Here is a 26,315-nt window from a genome sequence, read left to right on the forward strand (position 1 = left end):
TACTCGGTGTGTTTTGACCAGGGTCTAAATGAAGTTCCAGGAAAATATTCCCCCTCAAAATGGCCCTGCTCGCGAGGCAGTACTTTTTCAAAGTTCAGGAACTTTCGGGGATGGGACTTGGGCGCTGAACATGCTGATTGGTTGAGCTCACAGAGCATTTTATTTCAACCTAAAAGTCAGTCGCGGTGCATGCAGTAAGAGTTGTTTGCTATTCGAATCAACAATGGAGTTTTAAAAATTACGACCGTTGGACTGACAACGAGGTTCTGGTTTAATTACGTTTATTAGCGGAAGACGAAATCCAGTGGGCTCTGGAAGGTCACGCGCAGTCCTACGTCACCGGACTAATCTTCTTACTTTAGACTGTGATGGAAACGCAGACAGCAGCAGGTCTGGGGGAAAAAGAGTTCCTGGGAAAAAAGGTCCTGGGGCAAATTGTTTCGGGTAATTCCAGTGGAAACGGGGCTTATGAGACACCAGTGCACCTTGAAAGGCCTGTTTAAGCACATCAGCAGTTAAAACCAGTTGACAAACCAGATAATATCTGCACTTACTGTAAAAGAACAGATATTTTCATTCATATTTCCTAGGTTGTCCAAGTGTCACAGTGTCTCAACAATTAGTCATTGCTTGTTGCAAACAAGTACTCAGGAATGTATGACCGTTGTAAGAGGATGTTTTTTGAGGCATCATCACAGTGAATCATCCCTTATGCTGTGTTGAAAGCCCATTATCCCTCTCATACACATACAGGATTGTAGTGGTTCCCTACAGTAAACACTAGCGCTCCCGTGAGACGCTGGCTAACCACAGATGTCTTATCTGAAGGCCTTTCGCTACTGACCGTCGCCCCACGCTGGACCTGAACACCACGCCGCTGAAGTCACCTCTCAGCCTTACTGACCTGCTTTCACCCAGGTCCTCTTCATCATAATCCCCAGCAACCACAGCTGCATGACTAAAATAGATGTTTAACTCGGGATCTGGGTCAGTCCGTTACACTTTACCATGCGCTGCTAGTCAGGCACCATAACAAACAGTAATAGTCGAGGTGACTCAAATACTGTAAATGTATAATAATATTGATAAGTGTGCTGAAAAAAATTTATATTATTTGTGGCTGTAGTAAAGCGCACGACGATAGAATCCAAACAAAACAAAATGAACTAACACACTGTCAATCCAAATCCGATTATTTGTGTATCCGACTGGAATCAGACCTAAATTAAATTTTAAAAAAAAATGTAAAAAAATTATTGACTGTCCGCATTGTTTATTGCAGCTGTTCAGATCTGATTTGTGTGTCCATATGCCGCTCCTTTGTTTTTATGGTTTTAGTTTCAGTTATAATAATAACATTGTAGAACAGAAATCTATCCAACATTTAATGGAGAATAGTTGAGATATACAGTGAGGAAAATAAGTAATTGAACACCCCGCTATTTTGCAAGTTCTCCCACTTAGAAATCATGGAGGGGTCTGAAATTGTCATCGTAGGTACATGTTCACTGTGAGAGACATAATCTAAAAAAAAACAATCCAGAAATCACAATGTATGATTTTTTTACTATTTATTTGTATGATATAGCTGCAAATAAGTATTTGAACACCTGAGAAAATCAATGTTAATATTTGGTACAGTCGCCTTTGTTTGCAATTACAGAGGTCAAACGTTTCCTGTAGTTTTCACCAGGTTTGCACTGCAGGAGGGATTTTGGCCCACTCCTCCACACAGATCTTCTCTAGATCAGTCAGGTTTCTGGCCTGTCGCTGAGAAACACGGAGTTTGAGCTCCTCCAAAGATTTTCTATTGGGTTTAGGTCTGGAGACTGGCTAGGCCACGCCAGAACCTTGATCTGCTTCTTACAGAGCAACTCCTTGGTTATCCTGGCTGTGTGCTTCGGGTCATTGTCATGTTGGAAGACCCAGCCTCGACCCATCTTCAATGCTATAACTGAGGGAAGGAGGTTGTTCCCCAAAATCTCGCAATACATGGCCCCGGTCATCCTCTCCTTAATACAGTGCATTCGCCCTGTCCCATGTGCAGAAAAACACCCCCACAGCATGATGCTGCCACCCCCGTGCTTCACAGTAGGGATGGTGTTCTTGGGATGGTACTCATCATTCTTCTTCCTCCAAACACGTTTAGTGGAATTATGACCAAAAAGTTCTATTTTGGTCTCATCTGAACACATGACTTTCTCCCATGACTCCTCTGGATCATCCAAATGGTCATTGGCAAACTTAAGACGGGCCTGTACATGTGCTGGTTTAAGCAGGAGAACCTTCCGCGCCATGCATGATTTCAAACCATGACGTCTTAGTGTATTACCAACAGTAACCTTGGAAACGGTGGTCCCAGCTCTTTTCAGGTCATTGACCAGCTCCTCCCGTGTAGTTCTGGGCTGATTTCTCACCTTTCTTAGGATCATTGAGACCCCACGAGGTGAGATCTTGCATGGAGCCCCAGTTCGCGGGAGATTGACAGTCAGTCAGTTTAGCTTCTTCCATTTTCTAATGATTGCTCCAACAGTGGACCTTTTTTCACCAAGCTGCTTGGCAATTTCCCCATAGCCCTTTCCAGCCTTGTGGAGGTGTACAATTTTGTCTCTAGTGTCTTTGGACAGCTCTTTGGTCTTGGACATGTTAGTAGTTGGATTCTTACTGATTGTATGGCGTGGACAGGTGTCTTTATGCAGCTAACGACCTCAAACAGGTGCATCTAATTTAGGATAATAAATGTAGTGGAGGTGGACATTTTAAAGGCAACTAACAGGTCTTTGAGGGTCAGAATTCTAGCTGATAGACAGGTGTTCAAATACTTATTTGCAGCTGTATCTTACAAATAAATAGTTAAAAAATCATATATTGTGATTTCTGGATTGTTTTTTTTAGATTATGTCTCTCACAGTGGACATGCACCTACGATGACAATTTCAGACCCCTCCATGATTTCTAAGTGGAAGAACTTGCAAAATAGCAGGGTGTTCAAATACTTATTTTCCTCACTGTATATATATATATATATATATATATATATATATATATATATATATATATATATATATATATATATATATATATATATATATATATATATATATATATATATATATAAACATCGATCAGGCTTAACATTATGAGCACCTTCCTAATATTGTGTTGGTCCCCCTTTTGCTGCCATAACAGCCTCCATGGATTGGACTTGTTTGTTCAGCTCATCCCACAGATGCTCGATTGGATTGAGATCTGGGGAATTTGGAGGCCAAGTCAACGCCTCAAACTCATTGTGCTCCTCAAACCATTCCTGAAGCATTTGTGCTTTGTGGCGGCGCATTATCTGCTGAAAGAGCCACAGTCACCAGGGAATACCGTTTCCATGAAAGGCTGGACATGGGCTCAACAATGCTTAGGTAGGTGGGACGTGTCAAAGTAACCCAAGGTTTCCCAGCAGAACATTGCCCAAAGCATCACTGCCTCCGCCGCCACGCCTTCTTCCCATAGTGCACCTGGTGCCATGTGTTCCCCAGGTGTTCCCCACTGTTGGTGCTTTGGGCGGAGGTCAGGGGTCAGCATGGGCACTGGTCAGCGGCTGTGCCGCCCCATACACAACAAACTGAGATGCTCTGTGTATTCTGACCCCTTTCAATCAGAACCAGCATTAACTTCTTGAGCAGTTTGAGCTCCAGTAGCTCGTCTGTTTGATCGGACCACACGGGACAGCCTTCGCTCCCCACGGGCATCAATGAGCCTCGGCCGCCCATGACCCTGTGGCCGGTTCTCCACTGGTCCTTCATGACCCTGTGGCCGGTTCTCCACTGGTCCTTCATGACCCTGTGGCCGGTTCTCCACTGGTCCTTCATGACCCTGTGGCCGGTTCTCCACTGTTCCTTCATGACCCTGTGGCCGGTTCTCCACTGGTCCTTCATGACCCTGTGGCCGGTTCTCCACTGGTCCTTCATGACCCTGTGGCCGGTTCTCCACTGGTCCTTCATGACCCTGTGGCCGGTTCTCCACTGGTCCTTCCTTGGAGCACTTTTGATAGAGACTGACCACTGCAGACCGGGAACACCGCACAAGAGCTGCAGTTTTGGAGATGCTCTGACCCAGTCGTCTAGCCATCACAATCTGGCCCTTGTCAAACTCGCTCAAATCCTTACGCTTGCCCATTTTTCCTGCTTCTAACACATCAACTCTGAGGATAAAATGTTCACTTGCTTCCTAATATATCCCACCCAATAACAGGAGATGAAGAGATCATCAGTGCTATTCACTTCACCGGTCATAATGTTATGCCTGATCTGTGTATATATACAGTATATATTTAAATCCTCTCTGAACATTTTACTCAGATCATGAACATTCCACAGAGTGAACTATAATAATTATCCATATCAAATTATCCAACACGCTGGTACTTGTTTTTCTTCTTTGTGGTGAATTATCTTGCTACATTATTGATAGTAATTATGATGACAGCAATAAAAATAAAACTATTTATGAAGATATTTATCTTATCTGATTGGAGATGATTCTACAATAGAAAATCAAGTTGAAGTGCTTCTACCGGACGTGCTGTTACTTGCTAAGAGAGCCTGAAATGAAGTCTAAATGAACACAAAACATTTGCACAGACTTGAAAAGGTGGTTGAACCTCATTTGGAAAATACTGAAAATAAAACAGGTTTGACTGATTAATATTGTGAAATGAGCTACATCTGTCCTGGAGATGACCAGGAAACAGTATATTATCTATATCATGGGATGTTCAGACACGTCAGCATGTGCTTCACGGTTAATAAACGGATCATGTGATCTCTAACATTTATTATGGGACCTTTTTTAAATCTAAGTGCGAATGCCCTGAAGACTTAGGCACACCTGAAGCGTGTAAGGAGCTGCCAGGTCCCTCCCAAACTGAACTAAAGCACATGTTAACACCTTCCTTCTCAGAGTTCACTGTTTGTACAGTCAGATTTGTTTGTTGCTATAACTCAGGGAGAGACAGATAATGGGAATGCTCAGTCGCACTGATACAGTGCCATGAAAACAAGAAAAACAGACGTACCTTCAAGAGGTGCTGATTGATCCATTTTGTGAAAGTCTTTTTCTGGACTCGGTCTCTTTCATCTGAAAAATAAGAGGGAGTGATGTTAGAACTGATCTCAGAATAAATGTTAGCATTGATCATATCCAGTCATCTATTACTGGAAAAGCAATGGTGTTACAACTTGTGCTACAGTAAAGATGAATATTGTTTTTAAAATTATCATTAAAGCAATACAACAAATGCTAGGATGATACTAGAGTCATGTGGACGTCTGCAAAAATAAATGTGCAGCCATCTCAGTGATAAACTTGTGCGTTCGGATGTAATTTATTCACGGTGGAGGAGCGAACACGCTGCTCGCGCTGCTCACGTGCTCAATAACATGATTGTTTCCTACCGTAAATATATAAAAAACGTTTTATTAGTAGTAATATGCGTTTCTAATGACTTCATTTGGACAACTTTAAAGGTGATTTTAACAATATTTAGATTTTTTTGCACCCTCAGATTTTCAAATAGTCGCATCTCAGCCAAATATTGTCCAATCCTGATGGTGCGTTCACACCGGATGCGAATGACGTGATTCGCGCGAGTGATTTACATGTTATGTCAATGCAGAGACGCGAATAGGCATTCTGCGGTGCGATTCGCGCGAATGAGGCGACGCGAATTGAACGTTTTGAACGCGTGATTCGCGCGAATGACGCAAATTGAGCATTTTGAATCGCTCAAGTTGAAAAATCTGAACTTTGGCGGATATTCGCGCCGCGTTAACCAATCAGGAGCTTGCTCTAGTAGTGACAGCAATGAGAAGAAAATCTGTATATTAATATCTGGTTCAGACAATATGATTATCACTGTGATAACATTAAATGACATGAAACACAACCCAGTCTCTTTTTGTTAAATGCAAGTTTATGTTTGATCAATAATGCAAAAGTATAAGTAAAAGTTATAATAAGCTATACATTAAATAAAGCAAACAATTCAGTCAAACATTCAAAGTCAGTGCTAGTCGGCTACAACGGTAACGTAAAGTTATTGCCTAAAAATAAAAAAGTAATGAAAATTCACTTTGCCCTCAGCCTAAACGATTTGCTAGGGAACAAATTATAGATCCATGAGACCAAAGATCGGCCGTTACATCTACACAAGACGAATTATAGCTCGAGACACCACAGAGACATCAGAGCCAGCGGCAGACGGCAGAAGGACTGGCCGAGGAAAGGCTGCTCTCGCCGGGGTTAATGAACGCTGAGCGCCGCTGTACGCTGGAGCTCACAACTCCGAAAACCCCAGATAAAATGTTCAAATAGGCACTCTTTATATAAATAAACCACATACTTGAGCTTTAAACAACTACATTATCGCCTGAAAAAGTCTTAAAACTATGTTTTGTTACACATTAACAGTAGATTTTAACAAAAAAGACGTGTAAACACAGCCCATGTCAGTCATTTCTCAACGAGACGAGCCGCTGGCAGAAGCCCCGCCCATGAGGCGAATTCACGTGTGTTGTGAAGTGAATGTCACACGCGAATTAAGCGAATTTCATGCGCGAATGAAGTGAGTAAACTCAAAATATTCAAGCGTCCAACTTTGCGCGTTAAGCGCAAATTATTTGCGTCAATCGCGTCCTGTGTGAACGCCACATAACAAACCATTCATCAGTGGAAAGCTGAATAAATAATAGTGTCCTATCCTAACAATGAAAAGCTTATTAATTCAGCTTTCAGATGATGTATACATCTCAATTTCAAAAAGTTGATCCTTATGACCGGTTTAAGTAAATGCCATAGGATGTACCCATTCTGCCTAGTTTTACAAGAGCTGATGAAAACCCCCGCTAATGTTAGCTGGCATGAGAGCTTTCTGCCATGTTGTAATGTTATGTTTCTAATCTAGAATTCTGGACAGGATGTGAAAGCTAATGACTGAAAAAGACTGAATCCCAGGCAACTCCTGCTTCCATTACGCAGCTCTCCCGGTCCCAACCACAGTATTTTGTTTCCTGTGTCCATGACAACAGACAGGCCTGCATCACAGACGGCTGAGCTCAGCTGTGAGAGGACAAAACAGCCGTATAACGCAAATATAAATAGTGTTTCAAAACCCCATCAGTGAACAGACATCTTTATATAAAACGCAAAGCAAACTTGAGCTTAACATCAAGCAGATGCTCTAAATCAGACTTAAAGGGTTAGTTCACCCAAAAATGAAAATTCTCTCATTAATTACTTCCCCTCATGTCGTTCGACACCCGTCAGACCTCCGTTCATCTTCAGACACAAATGAAGATATTTTAGTGTAAATCTGATGGCTCTGAAAGGCCTCCATTGACACAATGCACTTTACACTCTCAAGACCCTTAAAAGGCACTAAAGACGTCGTTACAAAGTCCATCTCACTACAGTGGCTCTACAATAACTTTATGAATCGGCGAGAATAGTTTTTGTGCGCAAAAAAACCCCTAAATAACGACTTACATAATGATGACGATTTCAAAACAAAGCATCATGAAGCTTCGAAGCGTTATGAATCAGTGAGTCGATTCATGATTCGGATCGCGTGTCAAACTGCTGAAATTTGGCGATTCAAACTGCTGATTCGACTCACTGATTCATAACGCTTCGAAGCTTCATGATGCTTTGTTTTGAAATCATCATCATTATGTAAGTCGTTATTTAGGGTTTTTTTGCGCACAAAAACTATTCTCGCCGATTCATAAAGTTATTGTAGAGTCACTGTAGTGAGATGGACTTTGTAACGACGTCTTTAGTGCCTTTTAAGGGTCTTGAGAGTGTAAAGTGCCATTGAGCCAATGGAGGCCTTTCAGAGTCATCAGATTTCAACTAAAATATCTTCATTTGTGTCTGAAGATGAACGGAGGTCTGACGGGTGTCGAACGACATGAGGGTAAGTCATTAATGACAGAATTTTCATTTTTGGGTGAACTAACCCTTTAACCATCATCGTCATCATCACTTGACCTTGATTTGTTCAGTGTTGCACATTAATATGTGAAAAGGCCCCGTTCCCCAACAGACACCCTGCGGAAAACAGGACTATTTCACCATCTGTCAACGGAAACAGAGGGATGACCTACAACTAATCCGAAAACTACATGTTTACTCTCTCTGAGGAAGATCTGCGGTGTTTGCCTGTGAAAACTTGTGTTGCTATGCACGTAATATTTACTGGATAATAGTCAGAAGTCTCCATGATATTCTGCTCTCTGGATAAGGTTCTCTCCTTCAAATGTAAGTGGGATTGTCTGAAATCTGTCATTCATCAGGAGAAAAGTCTGATGACAGGAACAGCACATCTCAACACGCAGCATGATTTGAGTCAATATTGCAAAGATTAGCACAATGACCGTGCATAAAACATTAGAAAAACACTGATTCATTAATTTTTGAACAAATCTCTTGAATGAATGATTCAATGACTCACTCATAAAGACTTCACTTGTTTAATTTCTGGATGAATCAGTGTTTTTGAACAAATCACTTGAATGAATGATTCAATGACTCACTCATAAAGACTTTTTTCATTACTGGATGAATCAGTGTTTTTGAATGAATCAATTGAGTGAATGATTCAATGACTCACTCATAAAGACTTGTTTCATTACTGGATGAATCAGTGTTTTTGAATGAATCAATTAAGTGAATGATTCAATGACTCACTCATAAAGACTTCACTTGTTTCATTACTGGATGAATCAGTGTTTTTGAATGAATCAATTGAGTGAATGATTCAATGACTCACTCATAAAGACTTGTTTCATAACTGGATGAATCAGTGTTTTTGAATGAATCAATTGAGTGAATGATTCAATGACTCACTCATAAAGACTTAACTTGTTTCATTACTGGATGAATCAGTGTTTTTGAACGAATCTCTTGAGTGAATGATTAAATGACTCACTTATAAAGACTTCATTTGTTTCATTACTGGATGAATCAGTGTTTTTGAACGAATCTCTTGAATGAATGATTCAGTGACTAATTCATAAAGACTTCACTTGTTTCATTACTGGATGAATCAGTGTTTTTGAATGAATCTCTTGAATGGATGATTAAATGACTCACTCATAAAGACTTCACTTGTTTCATTACTGGATGAATCAGTGTTTTTGAATGAATCTCTTGAATGGATGATTAAATGACTCACTCATAAAGACTTCACTTGTTTCATTACTGGATGAATCAGTGTTTTTGAATGAATCTCTTGAATGAATGATTCAATGACTCACTCATAAAGACTTCACTTGTTTCATTACTGGATGAATCAGTGTTTTTGAACGAATCTCTTGAATGAATGATTCAGTGACTAATTCATAAAGACTTCACTTGTTTCATTACTGGATGAATCAGTGTTTTTGAATGAATCTCTTGAATGGAGGATTAAATAACTCACTCATAAAGGTGGTGCCACACTCATCTTTGAAGTAGAGCTGTTGAGCATTGAGAGGAAATCTGATTTATAGTGACAGATGCAGTATGTGGGCCTGTCAGTCTGAAGCATTTAAAATCAGTGTGTTTGCAATGCTGTTGTACTAGATATACCTGCATAGCAACTTCAGGTGTTAAAGACCCTTTTCAGCTATTAAAGGAATTACAGAAACAGAATGAGCTCAGTAATCACTTTTCTTTCTTTTTTTAAACGTTTACCTTTCTAGAAAAAGATTGACACAGACATGTGTGTGGCACCAATCTTTATTTGAGAGCCTTGCTACATGTATTTGGTTGTGAGAGTGCACACAGTACAGTTTTTGCCATTCCAACAAGTTCTGATCAGTTTCTTAAATCTTGTTCACTTGCAATTGAATAAACGTTTTATTTACAAAAAAAAACAGACTTCACTTGTTTCATTACTGGATGAATCAGTGTTTTTGAACGAATCTCTTGAGTGAATGATTCAATGACTCACTCATAAAGACTTCACTTGTTTCATTGCTGGATGAATCAGTGTTTTTGAACAAATCTTTTGAATGAATGATTCAATGACTCACTCATAAAGACTTAACTTGTTTCATTACTAGATGAATCAGTGTTTTTTAACAAATCTCTTGAATTAATGATTCACTGACTCACTCATAAAGACTTCACTTGTTTCATTACTGGATGAATCAGTGTTTTTTAACAAATCTCTTGAATTAATGATTCACTGACTCACTCATAAAGACTTCACTTGTTTCATTGCCGGATGAATCAGTGTTTTTGAACAAATCTTTTGAATTAATGATTCACTGACTCACTCATAAAGACTTCACTCGTTTCATAACTGGATGAATCAGCGAGTTTGAACGAATCTCTTGATTTAATGATTCAATGACTCACTCAAAGACTTGTTTCATTACTGGATGAATCAGTGTTTTTGAACAAATCTTTTGAATTAATGATTCAATGACTCACTCATAAAGACTTCACTTGTTTCATTGCTGGATGAATCAGTGTTTTTGAACAAATCTCTTGAATTAATGATTCACTGACTCACTCATAAAGACTTCACTTGTTTCATTACTGGATGAATCAGCGTGTTTGAACGAATCTCTTGATTTAATGATTCAATGACTCACTCAAAGACTTGTTTCATTACTGGATGAATCAGTGTTTTTGAACAAATCTCTTGAATGAATGATTCAATGACTCACTCATAAAGACTTAACTTGTTTCATTGCTGGATGAATCAGCTTTTTTGAACAAATCTCTTGAATGAATGATTCAATGACTCACTCATAAAGACTTCACTTGTTTCATTACTAGATGAATCAGTGTTTTTTAACAAATCTCGTGAATTAATGATTCACTGACTCACTCATAAAGACTTCACTTGTTTCATTACTGGATGAATCAGCGAGTTTGAACAAATCTCTTGATTTAATGATTCAATGACTCACTCAAAGACTTGTTTCATTACTGGATGAATCAGTGTTTTTGAACAAATCTCTTGAATGAATGATTCAATGACACATTTTTAACAGTCACTTGTCGGCACCAACTGGTGTAATTATATAATGATTCAATCATTATTTGAAGCGTCACATTACTTTCAAAAGGAGATTTGCTCTATTTCGATCACTAGCATTGACATCAGTGTTTATATCTGAACTATAAACTTTTATCCCAGTACTTCTGTGATCATTTGAATATTTGTAACACAGAAATAATGATATTTGTGTGGTTGAAAAGACTGTTATACCTATTTATTAAGCTTTAATAGATAGGCAAACCGTTGTCATGTAGGAATAAGATTTGAATCAAGAGTCATCTTTTAACAATGAATCTTGCAGCTCTGCATTAAATGTTTTTAGTCAATAAGAATGTAAAAATCAAGGAAAAGATATAATCAGCCAATATATATAAGTAAAAAGCTCTAATGTCAGCCAATAAACCAATATGGTAAAGCCTTGACACACATGAAGCAGCCACACTTGTCATTTGGAAAGGACACATTATTTGGGTTTTGTTCTAATATTTACTCCCAAGAATGAGGAACAGCCACACCTCTAATTACCAGAAAGCAGAGCATGTCACAGTCAACTCACCCTGACAGGAGCAGCCAAACGTTGGAAACCTCACTGCACTTTGAACCCTTCAGCACTGACACAGATAAACGCTGCCCCAAAGAGCCTTACAACAGGAACGAAAACCACCCTAAAACCTGCACTGCAGCAAAGCCATGAGAAAGCCACTGACCCATGCAGCACATGAGCGCCACCAGCAGAGCGTCCCGCCGGCCATCTCCCCTCATCAGGCTGAGCGTCTCCAGCTCAGGTGTTTCCAGCAGAGCGCCGAACATCTCTGGCTTCTCTGCGAGACAGCAGCTACTCCCTCAGTATTCCCTCACAGCTCCAGAACGAGTCCCGTCAGGTTTTCCAGCAGCAGCTCAGTGAGTAAGTGGCTCCGCCGCATGGTGAATGTTTACATAAGGACGGCTCACTGCGGTGAGTTACCAAGGCTGGAAACCTCTGGGGATATGGACATGTTCAGTGGCACTTTCTACACAGCGCTCCTTTGTGAAGCAGCAATGAACAGGACTGTAATACTGATCGCTTCCATTACTTCATACAGGGTTTAACCTGTCCCTGTTCACTTCAGTTAGTTATGCCAATCACAACCAAATTGTATCCTCTCCTACAAATGTCAATGCCACCAGCAGTATTTACTAGGGCTGTCAAAAGATTAATCGCGATTAATCGCATTTAAAAAAAAGTTTGTTTACATAATATATGTGTGTGTACTCTGTTAATTATTATTTATATATAAATACACACACATTCATGTATATATTTAAGAAATATTTGCATGTATATACTGTACGTATATACATTTATATAATCTATAATATATATAAATATAAATGTTTTATATATAAAAATAATATTTTTTCTTAAATATATACATGCTTTTGTGTGTATTTATATATAAATAATAATTAACAGAGTACACACACATATATTATGTAAATACAAACTTTTATTTTGGATGTGATTAATCGCGATTAATCTTTTGACAGCCCTAGTATTTACACCAAAGTGATGCTGTCATCATTTATAAACCTGTATGACTTTCTTCTGCATACACACAAAAAAAAAAATATTTTGAAGTGATGTCCATGGGCTCCCTTTGGGACCTGGTTTTGTGTGTTTTTCGCGGCATTCACGCTGTAGACCAGGAGTCTTCAACTAAAATTGAGGTCCAGTAAATGAACCCTCCTCACCGGCCGAGGTCCGGACAATTATATCCCTAAAAACAATAATTGATGTTGGTAACACTTTAGAATAATGGTCATTAGTTAACATTAGTTAATGTATTAACTAACATGAACTAACCATGAGCAATACATGTGTTACTGTATTTGTACATCTTTGTTAATGTTAGTTAATATAAATCCAGCTGTTCATGGTTTGCTCATGTTAGTTCACAGTGCATTAACTAATGCTAACAAGATTTCAATAATGCATTAGTAAATGTTGACATTAACAAAGATTAATAAACACTTTATAAGTGCAGTTCATTATTAGTTCATGTTAACTAATGTAGTTAACTAATGTTAACTAATGACCATTATTCTAAAGTGTTACCTTGATGGTTATTGCCAGACTAAAGAAATTAGTGTGGATAGGGTTTGTTCTTAATTGAACAAAATATAATCTCATATGGACAAAACATGTCTTTTCATATTGTTAAAGCAAACATAGGTAATCCTTCATCAAAATTGATCTCATTTTGATGTTGTTCTTTTATGTCCTTTAAGTTGCTTTGGTACAAAATATCTAAATTCAACCAGTAACCATGCCTGACAAAAATATGATGAACGAAAAATGCCTTCATCTCTAAATCTGCACTGAAAATACAGTAATTTAAACATTACTATCAACTAAAGTGATGTGTTCTGCTGAACTAAGATAAACAATAACAATCAATGAGCGCAAACCCACCTGGTTAAAAAAAAAAAATCAGATTTTTTTTGTGAACACATTTTATGTTCATTCACATGTATAGTCTCTACTTAACTAAATGTCTCTAATCTTGAACACTGCTCTCTTCTGAGCTTCAAATCGCACTGGTAAAATATCATTAGCAATATCATTCAGAAACACAAACAGGCAAAAATAAAATGCCACCAGTGTTGGAAAAATGAAAAAGTGCAAGAAACATTTTATTTCATGCTCTCAGTCTTTTCTTCACTGCATTGGTTGAGTCAAAGATCCGTTTGAGCGAATCGTTTGAATGAATGACTCAATGACTCACTCATTAATGGTGAACATTCTTCCCAACATTTCTTATTTGTATACAAAAAATATTTGTAAAAATCTCATTACATTATTCAATGCAATTGTAATATTTCAGTGTGAATGATTTAATTTGATTGGCAACAGTCCTAAAGTGTCTTACTATTCTAATTTAATTTATTGATCCAATTTAAAGGGGTCATATGATGCGATTTCTTGTTGTCCGTTCTCTTTAGTGTGTTATGTAGCTGTTTGTGCGTGTATAAGATCTGCAGAGTTACAAAGCTCAAAGTAAGAAGCGTGGCATTTCCGTCAGACACTTAAGGCAGGGGTTTTCAAACCCAGGGGTCCGGGGCCCCCAGGGGTCCTCCAGAAGGTTCTAAGGGGTCCCCAGAAAATTTCAGAGAATAAAAAGACAAAGCAAAAATGGATAAAGTCTACCGAACATTCTAACGCATGGGACTTCAACCGCGGGCCCGCGACCCCTAAGGGGTCCGCAGCGGTACAGCAGGGGGTCCGACAATTAATGTTTGATCACAAATAATTATAACATGGGGAGAGAACATCACAAAGTCAAATTCAAATATAAGTATCCTGAAACTAAAGCAGAGCACCTTCCGTTGATACTGCAATCAGTCCCTCCAGAAAAACGCGATTATGCGATCGCGTGATTTAATGCATAATCAGCCAAAGTCCGCATATTCATGCGGGGGCCGCATTTTTTCAAATACGCCGCACTTTCGCCGCATAAATTGCCTATTTCCGCGTGCAAAATATGCGGGGCTAGCATGATTTCATAATCCCCGCATTTTCGTTGCAAAAAAAGTCATATATATTAGCAGAAAGTTGAAAATTTTTCGTTTACTTCACACAAGAGCCGCCATTTCCGCCTATTGCCATGGGAACGGTTTGAAGTGACGTGATTACCCGACGCGAACGTCATCGAAAAGCTGCAAACCCCCGTGGAGAAACCATAGATATCTGTGAAACCATGATGAAGCACAAACTCCCATTGGCCAACAAAAATAACAGCGAAAGACCAAAGCAAAGCAGTTTCCCTGTGTGCTGACTGATTTCAAAACACAGCATCATGAAGCTTTGAAGCATTATGAATCAATGAGTCGATGCAGCGGTTTGAAGCGTTATGAATCAATGAGTCGATTCAGCGGTTTGAAGCGTTATGAATCAATGAGTTGATTCAGTGGTTTGAAGCGTTATGAATCAATGAGTCGATTCAGCGGGTTGGATCGCCAAAGTCACGTATTTCAGCAGTTTGACACGCGATCCGAATCATGAATCGACTCGATGATTCATAGCATCATGATGCTGTGTTTTGAAATCAGTCATCACTATATAAGTCGTTATTTAGTTTTTTTGCACACAATAACTATTATCGTCGCTTCATAAAGTTATTGTAGAACCACTGTAGTGAGATGGACTTTGTAACGACGTCTTTAGTAGGCTACCTTTTATGGGTCTTGAGAGTGTACATTGTGCCAATGGAGGCCTTTCTGAGCCATCGGAATTCAACTAAAATATCTTAATTTGTGTCCAACAACATAAAGGGAAGTCATTAATGACAGAATTTTCATTTTTGGGTGAACTAACCCTTTAAGAGATTGCACTTTGTGCATTGGAAGCACTCAAATGTCTGTTTTGTATAGCGACATCTGTAAAACAGGAAGTTATTAATTTTTTCAGAAGTTGTAGCATATTCCTTTTGTAAAGCTACAGAACTTGTTTGACTCAATGTTTTGTAAATTTGAGCCATGTGTTTATTAAGGTCTTCAATAAAACAAAATGAGAACTTAAATATTCCAGCACTTTCTGTGATGTAGTGCTTTTTTTCTCTTTTTCATCAAACCGCAGCTTTTGCAAGTTCCCGCAATTTTATCGCATAAAATTGCATAAATATCCCGCATTTTTCATCGCATTTTTTAAGAAAACGTGCCGCATAATCAAGGATTTTTGCCCGCAACAATCACAAAAAAAAGCCGCATTTTTCTGGAAGGACTGTGTAATGGTAAAATATTATTGGAGAAACATTGCATTTGATTTTGCGCTCTGAAGAATGTGAAGCATTCCTATTCACATGAGAAATTTAGCCAATCATAGACATGCTCGATGACCTCAGGAACGCGACGGCCAATCAGAGGTGTTTGAGTTAGAATCCACTCACTGCTCAAAACGCCAGAGTTTTTATTCAGGGCTGTTCTGTTCGCTCTCGTGAATTCACTCATAATGTAAGTAAGAGATTCATTATTCAGTGTAGACAACTTGACTGATTTTGATGGAACGATAGAAGATCGCAAACTGAGATGAGTGACAGCTTAATTGTGATTGAAGAGTGTTATTTTGTATAACTTTTGAGGTTATATAGGCCTAGCTATAATTGAATAAAATTATTGTTTTTCATGCTGCTAAGAGGAACAACTTCAAATTACACGCTGCAAAATTTTGGAAGTGACGTCTACATATAAATGCGCGTTTTACTCGAAATTGACATTGATAACTAGTACGGGACAAAAATATGGCAAGTCAAAATAGATGCACGATGTCAATGCAGAATCAAAGATTTAAAAAAATATATTTGTATCAATATATATATATAGTGATTTGATTCACGTCCATCTCACAGTGAAATTAAAATGTAGTTTTAGTAAACTTGAAACTAAAGTTCAGGTAAATGTTTAATTGTTCATCTGATTAGTCAAATAAATGTATGACTTTGCAAATCAATTAAAATAATTTACAACAACTGCAAACAACTAATGAATTGTGATTGTTTTATCGCAGCATGTTGTTAATTTTAACAATGGCAAGTAATAAAACAGTGAAGAAAACGTTTCTCTCCTTTCTTGCTGTATTCATACTTTCCAGAATTGTAGTACATGTTTGCTTTGTATCTTTCTAGTGAGTTTTACTCACTATAGCCCACTTTATCTGCTTACAGACATTTATTGAGAAAGTTTCTAATACAAATCATTTTAATTGAAGATGTTCTTCTCCGGGTTTATACATCCAACATTAAGCATAGCCGATTTAAGTTTGGAAATAATATGTTGTATTTATAAAGTCACACTTACTACTTATCTAACAGTTTAAATGTTTTTTTTTTTCATACGTAAAAATATATAGATGGATTTTAGGAAGGGGGTCCCTCATATTTGGGGGTCCTTGGCATCATAAAGTTTGGAAACCCCTGGCTTAAGGTATTCGGGGCCAATCACAATGCACTGGATCGCTGGCCAATCAGAGCACACCATGCTTTTCTGAACGATGAGCTTTCTGAAAGGAGGGGCATAGAGGAGCAACAATAATGTACAGTATGTGTAAAATAATGACTTTTTTATACCTAAAACCACGTAAACTCATTATATTAAACCAAATACACACAATAATGTTCCTTATAGAACCATCATATGAGCCCTTTAAGAATTTAAATGAAAGATGAAGCATACATTTAATAAGATTAGGGGGAAATGCCCTTCATAAAGGTGAGAATATTGCTTCAAAAATGTTTTTTTTTCCAGACAAGCAACTTTTTATTCTGACAACTGAATGACTGATTTATCTGCACATGACACACACATTTAAACATTATAGAATATAATAAACATTTTAGTTGTGGTGCATCAGTGCTAAAAAAGTTAACTTCGAGCCCTGAAAAAGTCCAGGAATGTGAGTTTAGGAAGTAAATATGGTCAGTTTTCATTTCTTTTTAGCTTAAATAACTTTAAATATGAATCATATAATTTCTGAATCACTGGCCGCAACACTAGTAAACATAATTTCCAAACAAGTTTGCCAAACAATAACCCCATTGGCATATTCATTTTCTTCATTAAAGAGTTTTACACATAAATTTACAAGAAAATGTGTTTAATGTCATGGGATCACATGACCAGACTTCATCAGAGTTATCAGACGATTACGCTGAATAAATGAATAATGAAATAAGAATACATAAATAATGGCTGACTCAGAATCAAGGCATTAGTAACGGCTATAATCCATGATGAGAAAGTATTGAAAGTATTTTGAACAAAAATCACCAACTTTACACAACAAACGCTATTCACTTACAGTATAAAATACTTTTCAGACAACAATTCGCCAACATTTATCACGGGTTTACTGTGGTAACACTAACTGTAACCGTGGTCATTTGTCAGAAATGTAGGTTAATATCTAATTTTATTTAATTTGTCATGTTGACATGTATTAAATGAGTAATAAAGGCCAAATTACAGACTAGTTTTGTCATAAACTTGCAGTTGTGCATTTGTATTTTTATGTTTATAGACCTTAAAGCCATTCTAGATATAGAAATAATAACATTTTACTTTTTACCATGCAGTGAGGGGCCATGTCTGCACTGTAAAAAATTATCTTATTTAGTATGTTTGTCTTGTTTCTAGTCTAAACATATCTAACCATTTTTAAATAAAGATGCATTTACTGTTAAATGACATGAGATATTTTTTTCTTGTTTACTGGAAAATAAAATGAAATTGAAGTGAGTTTTTGCTTAAAACAAGCAAATGTATCTTCCAATGGGGTGATTAAAAATAACATTGTTAATAAAAATAATATTGTTTCTGTTTGCAATATTGTTTCTTCTTTCCGTCGCAAACAGAAACAAGATTATTTTTCTTTCCCATTGGAAGATCATTTTGCTTGTTTTAAGCAAAAACTCTATTCATTTAGAATTTTTTACCCAGAAATCAAGAAAAAATATGTAATCTTCCTTAGTAAAAGCATCTTGATTTAAGAATTCTTAGATATTTGGACTGGAAAATATCTGTGGTTTTGTTTTTTGGCAGTGTGGTTTTACCTGTGGTGATCTAAATAGAGTACTCGTTAATTTAAATAAGAATAGAGTTCTAACTCACTGATAATATTTACATTTCAGCTAATAAAACTTTTTGGTTGATGAAAGTTTTACAGATATTGTTAAATATTTATACATTTACATCTGTGTCCTATTTCAAGCTACTCTACTGTCAGCTCAAGCTTTTGTCAAATCTGTCATGTTTCCAAGAAACAAAACATGTCATTTAAATATATATATATATATATATATATATATATATATATATATATATATATATATATATATATATATATATATATATATATATATATATATATATATATATATATATATATATATATATATATATATATATATTAGAAAAAGAACCACAACATCAAATCTGGCCCCCTTTTAAAAACGTTTGGACACCCCTGACTTACAGTATATTGTTGTTGTGGTCTAAAGTGATTTTAAATGCACGTTGCTTTCAAATAATAATAGTGGCAAACATCTCCAGGCAGAAGCTTGAAGAATGAGGTACTGATGGAACAAATAAGTGAACGGCGCCCCCTTCAGGACGCCAAAAAATCACTGTTTCCTTGCTTTCCCATCACAGCATTCTTCCACATACTGTATCAGTGAGTCAACTCTCCATAAACCTCAGATAAACTTACTGTAAAGACTGCAGGAGACAATAACCAGGCCATTATCACAGTAAATTGGGGTTAAAGGTCACTAACACTCATAAATAGCTGCTTTTACAGCTGTCCGTGCGAAAGTAAACAAGCCCGTGCCTGACGACACGTAATAATCAGAGAATGATGACTAAAGCTGCTTTATTGCGATACCACAGATCACTTATAAACACATTACGCTTCATAAATCACAGAGGCGTGTTATTATAGATGTGCCTGGTGTGTGTTCATGAGTGGACAGGATCTGTTGCTGAATAGCTGAATTGTTTGAAACAGGTCCGATAAAGGTTTCGCTTGGCATAACCAGATTGAAAAGCTTCCCATACACACACATACAGTGTCTCTAGATACATGATTTTGGTGTCATTTTACAGGAAACCATTTGAAGTTTCATAAAACACTACTAAAAGTGATAAACATTTAAGTATATGTTGTCTGAGCTCTAATAACCCCCCCAAAAAATTTTGGGTAATAAATTCATTTTTGAAAGTGTGTAACTCAGGCCCGGTGTGCTCTAGCACCCTGCAGACAGTTTGGGCTGTTTCCAACATTTGTCAGCAAACACTGGAAAAAATTTTTTTTAATAACACAGGGATATTGCATTTATACCACTGTATATTGGTATGGGGGGGTTGGCGGAAATTACATAAAAATGCAATATGCCTCCATAGAAGTTAGAAATTCCAGTATCGTGACAACAATATGTCAAAGTGAAGCATATCTCCAGAAAGTCGACGCTAAGCTTTCAAATGGTAGCACATATGAGGTCCGAGCTCCTTCACAGACATTTAACACATTTAAAGTATATACTTGATGAAATGAGGTTAAAGGGTTAGTTCACCCAAAAATGAAAATTCTGTCATTAATTACTCACCCTCATGTCGTTCGACAAAAAGTGAATCACTAGCCGCGTTTCCATTACCCTTCAAATTGCGCAAATTGAAATTGCAAATTGAAAATATGCCCAATGGAAACGCGTCAATTTCGCAAAAACTCCCATATATCGCAAAAAAGTTTTTACGCTCGCATGAGGTGGTTTTTCAGGCAATTCGAAAAAGGACATTTTCGCAAAACTGCAATGGAAACAGTTTTTTCGCATTTACAGGTCAGCTGGTACGGTCACGCATTGCTCTCTATAGGGCCAACATATCATTTTTTTTCCACTCAAGTATGTACTAGATCTTATGTCGTTAAAACGACATATATTTTCTCCTAATAAGGAAAGTGGCGTAACTTTATAATGACGGACCCCGGTGCAAACACAAATATCATAACTATCTATAGGCCTACTGTAATTATGACATATATTCAAGAAATGTATTAAAACAGAAAGACGCTATAGTTTCAGCCTTGCTCAAAGACTAGGTCAATCCATTCCCGACGATCTTGGTTTGCTTCTTATTTATTAAATATAGCCTACAGCCAAATAGTTGATTAAACATTGATCAAAATTAAAATACAATTTATACAAAACGAAATTCATTTTAAAGAAAGACTTTCCAGAAAACAATTCAATTGTGCTCAAAATCCATGTCTCCAGACATATGCGCATCTGATTTGCCTTAGCTACTCATGCTGCTCACTTTTCATAATCAACATTTGAAATATATAATATAATATAAAAGATTATAATAAATATTTAGATATTATAAATAAATATTATTATAATATTTAGACATAGCCTAACTATATATGAAACTATATAGGCTACGTTTTCTTTAACCCTCTTTCCGACGTTGGCGCCTTTTGATGGATTTTTTCCTTATTCCAGGAAACTCTCAATATTCAGATTCATTTTTAGCCATACAGATGTGCAAGACATAATTATAAACGGTAAACTCTCTACTTTTGTGTACACTCACGATAACGGCAAAGGCCGTGGACTCAGGGAACAGATTATTTTGCACTCCACTCCAAACGCTGTCTTCATTTCAAAAATATATTTTGTTTATTAAACGCAAAGTTTTTCATTTCAAAAGCCTTTCTAAATTCAGTTTATATTTCCAAAAAACGAAATTCCGAGCCAAAATAACGAAGTGATAAAAAAAACCTTTGAGCTACCACCATGCAAATTCAAACTTTCCGCTCGTCTCTGTATGTGGCAGCAATGCGTCACAATAACCTGCGTATGTAAAAGTGGATCATTCTTTACAGATGATGGTATGTTTGGACAGAAGACGAGTTCTTTATTAAACTCATAAAAAAACTATAGAATACAAAATGCCACAATTTATCATAACAGCTCATATGTGCCGCTCAAGTATAAGGTGCATTCCTTGCCATCAGTGCTTGGATTACACGCACGTCTCTATACCAGTAAAAATAATGGCGTGCGGTGGCTGGGATAAACATAAACCTAACAACATACGTAGCATGATTTTTGGAATGATTTATCTCGAGAGGGAAAAAATGGTTTTAGTCGCATAACATCAGTTAATGGAAACGCTGTCATTTCGCAATATTTTTTTGTTGACTTTTAGAAAATATCGCAAAAGTTTTGCGCAAATCTGTAATGGAAACGCGGCTAGTGAGTCGATTCAGCAGTTTGGATCACCAAATTTCAGCAGTTTGACACGCGATCGAATCATGAATCGACTCACTGATTCATAACGCTTCGAAGCTTCATGAGGCCTTGTTTTGAAATCGTCATCACTATGTAAGTCGTTATTTAGGGGTTTTTTTGCGCACAAAAACTATTCTCGTCACTCCATAAAGTTATTGTAGAACCACTGTAGTGAGATGGACTTTGTAACGACGTCTTTAGTGTCTTTTAAGGGTCTTGAGAGTGTAAAGTGCATTGAGCCAATGGAGGCCTTTCAGAGCCATCAGATTTACACTAAAATATCTTCATTTGTGTCTGAAGATGAACGGAGGTCTGACGGGTGTCGAACGACATGAGGGGAAGTAATTAATGACAGAATTTACATTTTTGGGTGAACTAACCCTTTAAGATACGAAAGGTTCAAATATTACTATTTATTAATATTACTACTATTACTATTACTATTCTTATTCAAATATCTTATCATGGAGGTTAAGGTTAAGGTTCAAATATGTTCCAAACCCCTTCGATGCCGCCAGTGTTGCAGAAATGACGTTCACTTTTGGAGAAGATCATAAAGGCGATGTCGAGTGATTGTGTGTGTGTGTGTGTGTGTCTGAAATGCCTGAGACGCATCCCACATCATATCAGATGCTTATCACATGATATCTGGCCAGAACAAAAACCTCAGGTATTCAAGTTACAATATCCAGCAAAGCTTTTAAAAACAATCTACAGCGTCAGGACGCAGCACGCTCGCCTTGAGAAGTGTGTGTAGAGAAACATCAAACACACTTGACCAGCGTTTGACCTCTCCTCTTCCAGGAGGAGAATAAGACTCCATTTTACATTTCATTTCTTTATGCAAAGTAAATATGAATAAAAACTCTATTTAGGGTGAACCAAGACATGTTTAGGTTTCAGTGGTTCACGAATAAAATAGTTAATATCAAATATGAATAGTTTAATATCAAAGAGATACTATTCAAATTTTAATCAAAAAACATAACACATAAAATAGTTGTGCACAGCAGTGTAATTTTAATATCATACTATCATGGATACTGTTATATTTTTATTAATATTTCGATTTAGTTTTTATACTTTCTGCTTTGCTTTTTATTTAGTTAAAGTTTTAGTAATTTTGTGTAATAATATACTTGCATAATATATTGTGTGTGTGTGTGTATTCGTGTGTGTGAGTGCATGTGAGTGTGTGAGTGCATGTGAGTGTGTGAGTGTGTGTGTATGCGTGTGTGAGTGCATGTGAGTGTGTGAGTGTGTGTGTATGCGTGCATGTGTGTGTGTGTGTGTGTGTGTGTGTGTGTGTGTGTGTGTGTGCGTGAGGGTGTGAGTGCGTGTGTGTGTGTGTGTGTGTGTGCATGCGTGCGTGTGTGAGTGTGTGTGTGCAAGCGTGCGTGCACGCGTGTGAGTGTGCGTGTGTGTGTGAGTGTGTGTGTGTGTGTGCATGTGCGCGTGTGCGTGCGTGCGTGAGTGTGTGTGAGTGCGTGTGTGCATGCGTGTATGTGTGCATGCGTGCGTGTGTGAGTGTGTGAGTGTGTGTGTGTGTGTGTGTGTGTGTGTGTGTGTGAGTGTTGGCATGTGTGTGTGAGTGTGTGTGTATGAGTGAGTGTGTATGCGTGTATGTGAGTGAGTGTGTGCATGCGTGCATGTGTGTGTGTGTGTGTGTGTGTGTGTGTGTGTGTGTGTTTGTATGCGTGTGTGTGTGAGTCTGTGTGTTTGCGTGAGTGTGTGTGCGTGTGTGCGTGTGTGAGTGTGTGTGTGTGTGTGTGTGTGTGAGTGTGTGTGTGTGTGTGTGTGTGTGTGTGTGTGCATGTGTGAGTGAGTGTGTGTGAGTGTGTGTGTGAGTCTGTGTGAGTGCTTGTGTGTGAGTGTATGCGTGTGTGAGTTTGTGTGTATATGCGTGCGTGTGTGTGTGTGTGTGTGTCTGTGTGTGTGAGCGAGTGTGTGTGTGAGTTTGTGTGTATATGCGTGCGTGCGTGCGTGCGTGTGTGTGTGAGCGAGCGTGTGTGTGTGTGTGTGTATACGTACATGTGTGTTACAAAACCTGAAAACAATCCCATACAATTTATAGCATGTATTTCTCTGTCATGTTCTTGTGTCTCAGTGTCTTGTTGATGTTTAATATGTAACCTGGAGATGTTTGGCCTCATTAAGCAGAACGTTCCTCCCTCACTCAGCACAGAACATCAGTGCGGTCGGGCAGAGAATGGACATGTCTATGAATAGCCACTACAACAGAACACAGATCTCCTGTCAGCACCAGCTCTGTGGCGTTTGTGCCAGTTATTGTGCCATCTGGGATGAATTTCTTGCTGCAATATCATGACAGATGATTGGGAGGGGTGCGGATTATAACTAGGGCTGCACAAATTCTGATAGACATAAAGTTTTGGCCAAATTGTGCAGTCCAACAAACAAGCACAGCACATCTTGATCTGTGTGTAAATCGCATATTATCTTGCAATTTTTTCAGAAATAATGCAATTGGATTTTTTCCCCAAATCGAGCCGCTCTAATAATAACCCTGACCTCTGCCCTCTCAGCTCTTCTGCTCTTTCTCTGACCCCGGACGGAGCAGGACCTGGTCCAGTACACAACCACCCACAACTGAGGACCTTTGACCCAGTAAAAGTTCCCACACCAAACCCATGTAAGCAAACCTGTTGCCGTTAACTCATAATTATGGGCTGGTGTGTTACACCTTTCAGAGGATTAGAGTCAAAAGGGTAATTAAAGAGAACTAATCATGTAAAAAAAAAAAAAAAAAACTTTTTAGTTCTAGTTTATTCTCTTGAGAATAAAGAAGTTTTTCATTATTGTTGAGTTCTAGAATTACGTTTATTTTGTGGCTTAAAGTGGCCCTTTTCCTAATTTAGTTTTGGAAGTCTCCAACAAAAGGTTTACATGCATCAAAGGTAAAAAAACAGTTTTATTTTCTCATAATATATACACTGCACATCACCACAATGTGCAATGATTCTCAAAGGACTCAAAGGATGAATCAGTCTCTCTAACTCCCTCCTTTCTGAGAGCCTACTCTGCTCTGATTGGTCAGATGGCCCAGTCTGTTGTGATTGGTCTACACACTGTAGAGACAGTAACGATGATGTTGATTTTACACCAATCCCAGCGCGAGTCTGAATCGATGAAACATTGGAAGAACTAGTTATTCAACCCAAACCTTGAGCAGGACGTTACTCAGTGATGCTACTCAGTTTGAGGTTCATTATGAGATATTTCAACAGTAATTCCTCACCCTAAGCATTAACAAGTGTGCGTCCATGTGTGTGTGTGTGTGTGTGTGTGTGTGTGTGTGTGTGTGTGTGTGTGTGTGTGTGTGTGTGTGTGTGTGTGTGTGTGTGTGTGTGTGTGTGTGTGTGTGTGTGTGTGTGTGTGTGTGTGTGTGTGTGTGTGTGTGTGTGTGTGTGTGTGTGTGTGTGTGTGTGTGTGTGTGTGTGTGTGTGTTTCTAATTTATAGCGATGCACATGCAGGAACTGTCAATAATCAATAACAGCACAAACGTTAGCCGAGCGCTGACGTGAATGACTGATGGAACATTTAAGTTTGCTCCATCCTTTATCTTTACTCAAAGTAGTAAGAATGACAGATAATCTGCATTAAAGGGATAGTTCACCCCAAAACGAAATGTTTATGTTTATCTGCTCACCCCCAGGGCATCCAAGATGTAGGTGTGTTTGTTTCTTCCGTAGAACACAAATGAAGATTTTTAACTCAACCGCTGCAGTGTGATAGTCGTATAATGATGTCAATGGGGATATTTTAGAGTATGAGAGAAATGAGAGTAAAAACACACAGATATACGAATCCTTATTAAACCTGCGGCTCGTGGCGACACATTGATGTCTCAAGACACGAAACCATCGAGAAACCCAACAGTATTTGTTATTTTTTTTACCTCTTATCAGACAAATGTCATCTAGTTTTCTCATGCGCCATAACTTCCGGCGAATAAGGTCAAAATACTGGCGTGATCAAAGATATATATACATAGATGCCTCATTATATATCTATGTTCGCACCGGTATTTTGACCTTATTCGCCGGAAGTTATGGCGCAGGGACGGCTGATGCAGAGCCATAGAAAAAAATGAAATAATATTTTAAATATGGATATTTTTTCTTACACAAACACGTTGATTCGCTTCAGAAGGTCTTTATTAACACCCCAGAGCCGTGTGGGGCAGTTATTCGATGGACAGATGCATTTTTTATGGACTTCAAAAACAGAGCAACTATTACTGCTATTATAATGCTTGGATTAGCCTGAACATTTTTAATATAACTCAGATTTTAATCGTCTGAAAGGAGAATGTCATACACACCTCGGATGACTTGAGCTAATTTTCATTTCTGGGTGAACTATCCCTTTAATAGACACAGTTTTAGGTAATAGTGTCCCAGTACAGATTTACAGTAGGACA

At 37.9% G+C, this 26,315-nt stretch overlaps 1 protein-coding gene across 4 annotated transcripts in view; it reads right to left on the reverse strand.

The window, feature by feature from the left end:
- Nucleotides 1-26,315, reverse strand: part of dst (dystonin) — a 338,403-nt gene that overhangs the window by 248,505 nt on the left and 63,583 nt on the right. For all 4 annotated transcript variants that reach the window (XM_079842865.1, XM_079842868.1, XM_079842869.1 and 1 more), the window contains one exon: nucleotides 5,069-5,130. In XM_079842865.1, the coding sequence (XP_079698991.1) occupies nucleotides 5,069-5,130 (62 nt within the window). The remainder of the gene's footprint in view (nucleotides 1-5,068; nucleotides 5,131-26,315) is intronic.

The sequence above is a fragment of the Gobio gobio genome (genome assembly GCF_949357685.1).
Source record: "Gobio gobio genome assembly, chromosome: 18".
NCBI classification, from domain to species: domain Eukaryota; kingdom Metazoa; phylum Chordata; class Actinopteri; order Cypriniformes; family Gobionidae; genus Gobio; species Gobio gobio.